The sequence below is a fragment of the Pundamilia nyererei genome, unplaced genomic scaffold (genome assembly GCF_000239375.1).
Source record: "Pundamilia nyererei isolate P.nyererei 1_Seehausen unplaced genomic scaffold, PunNye1.0 scaffold00027, whole genome shotgun sequence".
NCBI classification, from domain to species: Eukaryota; Metazoa; Chordata; class Actinopteri; order Cichliformes; family Cichlidae; genus Pundamilia; species Pundamilia nyererei.
Window position 1 is genome coordinate 2,890,472 of NW_005187428.1, and position 8,913 is coordinate 2,899,384.

General features: G+C 42.2%; 1 protein-coding gene across 2 annotated transcripts in view; it reads left to right on the top strand.

The window, feature by feature from the left end:
• The window catches only part of LOC102193744 (PDZ domain-containing RING finger protein 4), a 111,191-nt gene extending 107,204 nt beyond the window's left edge, over nucleotides 1–3,987 (top strand). For both annotated transcript variants that reach the window (XM_005728150.1, XM_005728151.1), the window contains 3 exons: nucleotides 565–666; nucleotides 1,455–1,583; nucleotides 2,378–3,987. In XM_005728150.1, coding sequence (XP_005728207.1) covers nucleotides 565–666; nucleotides 1,455–1,583; nucleotides 2,378–3,850 — 1,704 coding nt within the window. In that variant the 3' untranslated portion in view covers nucleotides 3,851–3,987. The remainder of the gene's footprint in view (nucleotides 1–564; nucleotides 667–1,454; nucleotides 1,584–2,377) is intronic.
• Nucleotides 3,988–8,913: the final 4,926 nt, after the last annotated feature.

Below are 8,913 nucleotides of genomic sequence, written 5' to 3' on the forward strand. Positions count from 1 at the left end.
CTGTTTCTTTTATATATATTTGACCATCTTGGGAGGGAAAGAGAGAGACGGAAATAGTCTGCCTAGCCTATAATAGCTATGTGAAGTGGATCCATGAGTGCTACTGGTCTAATTGTCTCAACAGTACATGTTGTGTGGCTGATTTGAACAAAGGGAAGCGGTGTGCGTAGGTTTGTGAGGCAGACGGGTACTCTGGCACTATTATCCACTAGTGACAGGGCCATTACTCTGCCTGCAAAAAGATGGACGCCACCTGTCAGTGGCCAGTTAATTGTACGGCTAGATGTATGTATGCTGCTGGATGCTTTGGTGGACACAACACCTCCGTCAGCCCACGGCCGGTGTCTCATTCATAATCGCTGCTGGGTCCAGATTTATTACAGAGAGGGTTGACAATTTGCCCAGGAAAAGGGCACTACTGTCCAATGTGTTTCAGTGTGGCATTTTGTTTTTCTTAAGGGCATTTGCATTAGAGCGATGAACCTGTGTGTTCGTGCCTGTGTTGAAATTTTTGCTTGTTTGTGTTTCACCTAATATGGTCTTAATCGTGTTTGTCGTCTTCAGATTAATGGCCAGGATGTACAGGACAGGGAGGAAGCCATGGCTGCACTCTCCAGTGACGAGTGCAGGAACATCATACTGCTGGTTGCCAGACCTGAGATGCAGGTGAGAAATAATCACACATTCAACTCACACTGACTTATTATGCACTGAAGTCAAATAGTAAAAACAAATTTCCTCGACTTGTCTTTGGAAAAGAAAAGAAACTAAGTTTGAAGTGACAAAGACTTACAAAAGAACAACCGTGGAGCTAAGATAACCCAGCTGCTTTTGAACTGTCTGGACATAATCTACAGTTTACATAACCTGTATGGTTTCAAATTCAGGCTTTTACTGTACTGTACTGTGTATTTGCTCAAAGAAGACCTCAGCAGTTTGGTGTAGCCACCAACGCCCTCCCACCACATGTAACCACTCCTACTGCAAGCCACGACTGAGACCTCATCATGTTTTATTTTTATGTAGCTCCACTGTAATTGACTTCCAACGGTAAGCCATAAAAGCTAATGGCATGCTAATGTGGAGTGAGTTCAGGCCCAGGGCCGATGACAAACTAAGTGGAAGGACTCTGCCGCAGTGCAGAGGAACTGGAAGCAATACTAGGCACTTTAATTAAATGCATTTTAGTAGTAAATCTGAAGTCATCAGATATGGATACCATTTGGTTTGCATCAGATGTACAAACAGATGATGGATGATGTGGATGATACGGCCTAACAGGTTAAAAGTGGTGGCCATCAAGTTACGTGGTTCTGATTCTACGATTAGAGTCCATGTTTAAAAGATGAGGACTGTATATCTGTCAAATGTGAATCATGACGCTTGTTATTACCCAAAAAGGATAACAAAAATGTCACTAAGCCACTAGCCTAAACCCTTTCCTTCACCTATAGCTGGAAGAAGCCTGGCTGGATGATGAACATAGTGAGTTCCTGGAGCAACTGAAGATGGAAATGTTGGAGGAGCAGCAAAGAGAGGAAATGGAATTAGCTGCCTTACAAGAGGAACAGGAGAATGAACAGGTCAGACAGCATCGAGACATATTGACCCTGCCAGTAATGAGCAAGTGAATGAAAAAGCTTATCTCCATGTAAGAAATTCTGAAGCTCTTTGTTTGCACTGTTCAGTATAACGAAGCTTCTAAAACTCAGCAAGGAGAAAAAAAAGGACAGCTCATTGCGACAGATCATTATACACAGCCAATATTATCTTTGATGCCATTTCTATCATAAGACAAACTGTTCATCAACTTTCTTTGCAAAACCGAGTCAAAACAAGCTTCTCCCTGTGAAATGTGAGCGTTAAATTCCGATTATGAATATTTATGGAGGGGGACCGTTGAACCATTTAAATTCCAAACATTAGTAACCGTGATTTAAAATTCTGTTTTGCTGAGAGGATAGCATACCTCAAAAATCCATATAAATGGGACTTCAAAGACATGGCAGAGAGGAGACAATCCCTGAAGTAACAGAGCTGGTTAACAGAGTTATGCACAACAACATATGTATTCCTTCAGGGGAATGCAGAAGAGGGATGCACTTCTTGAACTCTTAAAAAGTTCTTGTGACTTTTTGTTGTTGTTTTTTTTCCCCCTCGCTCCATGATTAAATCAGAGAATAAATTCAGAATAAGCATGTTTCTGTATTACCAAACAGAAAGTCTGTACATTTAGGTTTAATTACCTTGCTTTCAAAAAGAGCGTAGCTGTTGCACATTCATGTACAACGCATGTTTATGTTGTACACAGCTGCATATCCCATAGTTGTTATCTATCTAGAAGTAATTCACGCTGATTCTCTTCAACTTATTTCAGAGAACAGAGGATGATAAGCCCACTTGTTCCACACTCCCTCATCATAAGGACAATGTACTGAGCATAAAGGACAGGATGGGGAACTCGCAGCATAATGTCATGGCACATATCCAGAAACGTCTGTCCCAGTGCCTGAAAGACAGTCGGGACACGCACTCTACCACCAGCTCCATGCGGCTAGACGACAAAACGGATGAGGATGAGGATGAAGCAGAAGGTGATCGCTTCCAGCAGCTCTTGGAACTGAAATGTCAAATACGCAACAGCGGCGAGTACGACCTGTTCTACAGCCGCCGGAGCACTATTGAGTGCAGCATGGGGGAGCAGGCGGGGGTACAGCACGAGCTGCGTATGCTCAATGAGGAACTGCGCAGCATCGAGCTTGAATGTCAGAACATCATGCAGGCCCACAAACTTCGTAAGGGTCAGCAGTCTCCCTCAGTGGGCCATTCTACACCCTCCACCAAAATCCAAAGCTTTCACCGCGGTGAGCCCTCAAAGGGTAAGCTGGCCGACATTAACGAGAGGCTAGAGAAATCGGACAAGGACAGCTCCAGTGCCTACAACACAGCAGAGAGTTCACGCAGCACCCCTCTGGCAATGGACCGCTCCCCGGAGCACTCACTCCAGAGAATGGTTAGTCTTACAAACCAGAGGAACCTCTGCAGCGGCCTCGCTGCTGGTCATTCTCTTAGCCTGAGCCCCATCCCAGCGTGCCGCGCTCCAGTCCTGGGTAAGAGCAGCAGCCCTGACCACAGCAATCCTTCTGAGTCAGACCAAACACCTCAGGCTGAGGAAGAGAGCAGAGGGAAACTAAACCAAAGCGCTTCCCGAAATCCATACTTCTCACCTTCTCACAGTTCCCAGCAGAGGCAGACCAACATCCCAGCTCACGCCCGCCACTACCAGAGCTACATGCAGCTGATACAACAGCGCTCAGCTGTAGAGTACGCTCAGAGCCAGCTCAGTCTACTTAGCGTCTGTAAAGAGCCTCAGAGGCCCATTACAGAGCCCAAGATGGAGTGGAAGGTCAAGATCCGTAGTGACGGTACCCGCTACATCACCAAGAGGCCTGTGAGAGACAAGATCCTGAAGGAGCGAGCCCTAAAGATTAAAGAGGAACGCAGCGGGGGAATGACGACAGATGACGACGCAATGAGTGAAATGAAGATGGGGAGGTACTGGAGTAAAGAGGAAAGAAAGCAGCACCTCGTCAGAGCGAAAGAACAGCGGAAGAGGCGAGAGTTCATGCAGCGCAGTCGGCTGGAGAGCTTGAGGGAGAACCCTCAGAGCAGCAGTGAGGGTCGAAAGGAAGTCAGCATCATAGAGCTCAGCCACAAGAAGATGATGAAGAAACGCAACAAGAAGATCTTGGATAACTGGATGACAATCCAGGAGCTGATGACTCATGGTACCAAGGCCCCAGAGGGAGCTAAGGTACACAATGCCTTCCTTTCAGTCACTACTGTATAAAAAAACAAAAGAAACACACACATTCTACCCCATGTGGTACGACATACTTGCCTCGTTAAATGTGGCATTTTTACATGGACAATAGGAATATTTTTCACACTTTGTAACCCAAAAAAAGCATTTTGTAAAGAATTTATCAGCGGCATCATGACATTTTGATGTTTTTCCAAGATTGTTTTTTCACATCACTCTGTGGGAAAAAGCATTTTTTCTATGATACAATGACAATACAATTATTTTGTTATTTTACGCGAAACATGTTTATCTTTTCAATTCTATTTTCATATTTATGTTGTAACCACTTAACTCAAGACAGTTCTAAGAGACTTTTTCTTCTTTTATGTAATATGCACACTTACCAATGGAGCATCAGCCGGTCATTTGCTTTTTACTTTTTTAAATAAATACAAACTAACGTATACGTATGCAGTCTTTGTCTCCTATTCAAAGCAAAGGAGACGTGGACATAGTTACTCCTCATTGTCCTGAATTTTAAAGACAATTCCCATGGAAACGAGGAGGTGGGAGGGGGTAAAGATTTGGCGCTGCACGTTGAATTGAATTGTTATCAGCAATTTGCAAAAACATCTTTAAAAAAGTTGGATACCTCATTTTACAGCAAAGCACGTGTTGTTTCTATAACCTCAACAACAAAGCTACAAATTGGGAACAAATCAAAGCTGCTGCACTAACAGTTTAGTGGGGAAATACAGTTTTGGACACAGAATCACATGTCTTAAAACTTTTAAATACTTTTGATTCATTAGTAAAGAGGACATTTTAAAAAAATGTCCTGATATGCTTTGTTTGTCTGGTTTGGCAGCTTTGGGTAAAATTTTTGTATTCAGTTTTATTTTGTGGGTTTATTTTCTACATGTATGACAACAGATGAACCTTCCCATAGCTTTTACATATCAGTACTTTTTACTCTCCCACATACACCTTAACTCAGCATAGCCTTAACAACCAGACACGAATCAACGGCGATCAAGTTGCCAGTTCTGTGGCGACTTGATTTCAACCGCAAAACTGTCTGTGTATCTTTGCAACAGAGATATTTTGTTCAGACTTATTCATACATTGTATGATTTGAGTTTTTGACAACTGGAAACATTCATATATATTGTATAATAGTTCTGATTCATATTTGCAGTTAGATCAAAGTGGTGTTAGGATGATTGCCACTGAGCAGGACTCAGAACACAGCATTTTAGAACTGGTGAGATAAACGGGTTGCCATTTATCAAAAGTCTTATAGTCCAGTTACGTGTATAGTAAACTCCATCCAAATGAATACTTTTTAAGTGAAGTATTGTAAATTTGAAATTTTTGAAAACCAAGTCCTGTAACGTTTTAAGTCGATGTCTGATGGTCTGAAGTAAAGCGTAGGTGGAACATTTGTAGCCAGGTAAAATGTGTTATAATGGTGATCTTTGCAAAAGAAATGATAATAAATTATTGGGTTTTTATATAACTTTGCACTGGACTGTGTTTTTTTTTTTTCATTAAGAAAATTTGAATTTAGTTGGTGCCAAAAACTTCCAAAAACAAAAATGCTGGTGAACAACACTGAACCTTAACACACTGCTAACATAATCTTGACATAATACTAATGAATTGTCCAATTTCTGTGTGATAATTGTGCATGGAAGTGTATAAAGAAGAGAGGAGGATGTTGTTGGGAAATGGTGCAAGCAGGAAAAGTGAACTGTGACAGAAAGTACAGCAAGCCCCCCCCCCAGGGCACGGAGCAGCCTTGTGAAGTGAAACAGAATTACTTGTTCACTCAGCACACATTCACCTTCTATATCTCCTGAAACATGACTCAGTGAATAAGGTAAGTTATTAAACAGAAGGAGATTTCAATTAAAATCTGCTTCCACTTGAATGGCTTTGTGTTCATTAAAATGTGCCAACCACTTAATCATCGCTATGGCCTTGTCATACACACAGGGAGAGCTACTGGGATACTCTGGTGTCTACATTATCTCAATCTGTCATGTGCTATAGATGAAATTGAAGTGTCATGAATACCATATTGCCCGAATACTTGTTTGTACTTTGTTTTCATTTAACTGAGAACCATTTTAAGAAACTGGTAAAAATATGAGAAGTCTTGTTGATTTTTTTTTTTTTTTAAAGTAAACTATTCCATGAGTGAAATACAATTAATTTACACAGACAGAAGTTCAGAAGGAGTGTCGTCGTGGATCTTGAGAAAGCATGTGAGGATCTGTGGAGAGGAACTGTGGTACTACATGAGGAAGCCAGGAGTTGGAGAGAAGAATGTGAAGGTGGTGCTGGACATGTATGAGGACAGCGACAGTTGGGAGCTGTGTAGTAGAACTGACAGATCAGTTCTAAGTCGGGGTGGATTTACATCAGGGTCTCACCCCCTTCTAGTTTGCGCTTATTGATGGACATGATGACAGATGACGTCAGGCGGGAGTATCTGTGGACTATGATGCTAGCAGATGACATTGTCTAAGTCAGCGGTCCCCAACCTTTTTTGCGCCACGGACCGGTTTATGCCCGACAATATTTTCACGGACCGGCCTTTAAGGTGTCGCGGATAAATGCAACAAAATAAAACTAGTACCGGTACCGAAAAAAAGATTTATTCATAACACACGTGAAAAGACCCAGGAAAACAGAGTAAACGATAACAAAATAACACTGAAAACCGATAAAAACCCTGAAAACCATACATTTCACACCTGAGCCTCAACTCTCGCGGCCCGGTACCAAACGACTCACGGACCGGTACCGGTCTGAGGCCCGGGGATTGGGGACCGCTGCTCTAAGGAGCTTGGAAAGAAGACTACGTTGACCTGGATGAAGGAGAACCTTCACAGACATTTTGCAGATGACATTGTTACCTGTAGTGAGAGGAGGGAGCAGGTGGAAGAGAGGTGGAGGTATGCCCTGGAGAAAGGAAGAATGAAAGTCAGGAGAAGCAAGACAAAACACATGTGAGTGAATGAGCAGGAGACAGGTTGTAAAACTGAAGGCAGGCAAGTTCATATACATGGCCAATGCAATGACAGAGAGTGCAGGCAGCATGGAGTTAATGGAGACACCTGTCAGTGGTGATTTGTGACAGAAAGGGAAGGTGACAAGATGTACTTAACACATTGCTTCAGGCAGACCAACTGTGGTGACCTCTAAAGGGAGCAGGTGAAAGAGGAAGAAGTAGACACTGTCCCAGAATTATGGGAACACTGAAACCACACAACATATTTTTGCAAGCTATTATATAGAGCTTTCTTACTGAAATTATGCAAAGGTTTCATGTCTGAGGCAGCTGGATTGGTCGACTTTCCCAGTGCAGTCCATGTTAGCATCCATCCCAAAATAATGATGGGGATTGTCTGGTGAATTCAAGGCTACATGAGCAACATATGAAAAAAGGGGTAAACTTCTGACTTGACCTTCCCATTTTCCAGAGTACACACGGCTTAGGAAAGCCCCCCTAATGGAATTTACTGAACATACTGTTTTATAATGCCAAGGTGTATCCCATTGGGTGATTTTAGCTTGTACTCTATGGTCAGTGCAGTTTAATTTTTAATATATCGAGTGGCACTTAAAAGCTCTCCATTTATACACCTAGCATACATTAAATTTAACTTGGTGTTGAAAATCAGACTCACTCCATTTTTCCTCGACTCCATTTGCTCTCTTCTCGCTTGTTAATTCTCCCAGCCTGTATAGACCAAGACCATTAAAATGCCAACGGAAAGCCAGAGAAGAAGCTGCGTAGGTTGTACCAACCAGTGCCAGAACTAGCCAAGTGCTTGCTAGCTAATTAAGTTCATCCCTGAGCCCCTGAAAGACCCAGTCAGGTGTAATTAAAACTGAGCCTGTGACAGCCATGGCATTTGTCAGAGCCAACCAGCAGTTCAAATACCCATACCGACTGAAATGTCAAGCAGATAGCAGTGGCTCATCTCCTCCTCGACACCCCCTCCCCCACTCACCCACACACACACAAAGTTATTGCCTCTGTTATAAATGTTTGCCGATAACCTTTAGGATTCCCTGAACAGCAAAAACTACAAATTCTCCCTCATTATTCAGCCAGGAAGGCCCATATTTATTGATGTACAGATCCACTTGACACATGATGGTGCTTTGTACTTTACAGTGCTCCCTCTCCCTGATAATCTCAGAGGCAAGAAACAACTGCTAATTGGCTCCGATCACGCATCTCTACGTGTCTCTTTGGAAATTGATGGCAACTTTGATCTTTAGTATCAGAACTGTTATGCTGTAGGAAGTTGCCCCTGTCACATCAGATGCAGCCGCATGCTTATGAATGCTGTGGATAGACTGCTAAAGTGCTGAGCCAGCTGTTCTAATGCTTAAATGTTTTAATCAAGGCAACAGTGCATCAGCTGCTAGTTCCTTTATAGAGGACAAAATCACTTTGTGTATCAGGATATTCTTAAAAACGACTCTAGGACAGCTCTCCATCTTTTTTTATGTCATAACATAAGATGAAGCATACTGAACCAGCTGACAGCTCTATGAAACACAGTGGTGCTTTGTGCTAATGTTTATCATGGTCACAGGTTTATGCATGCTAACATATGAAGGCTGCTGGTTTGCACCTATGTTCAAATGCTAGCATCTCCCATCTCTGACATGACTGCTTTCGCACACGATTCCTTAAAATCGAAACAAAAACTTGACAAAACTAATATTTAGAACACCAGTTTATTCAGATCCACATGTGGCAGTTACTGGGTGGTTTTTACAGGCTGAACAGCAGCGGGAATCAAGATCTGCACATTTATTATCTGTAAGAGTAACACATGGCACGATCACAGGGAACCAAACTCTCCAGACCCTAAGAACAAACGTTTTCCAGCTTTTTTTTTGTTTGTTTGTTTGTTGTTGCTGTTGTGCCAAAGTACGTATTTGAGTAGTTGCAGTAAGGAAAGCCGGAATTAAAGTTAACAACCAAAAAACAATTTTCAGTAAATATTTCATCCTGTAGTTTAAAATTTAATAAATATAATCATTAAAGTGTCTCTTGTGAGGAAAAGTGATTTTTTTTT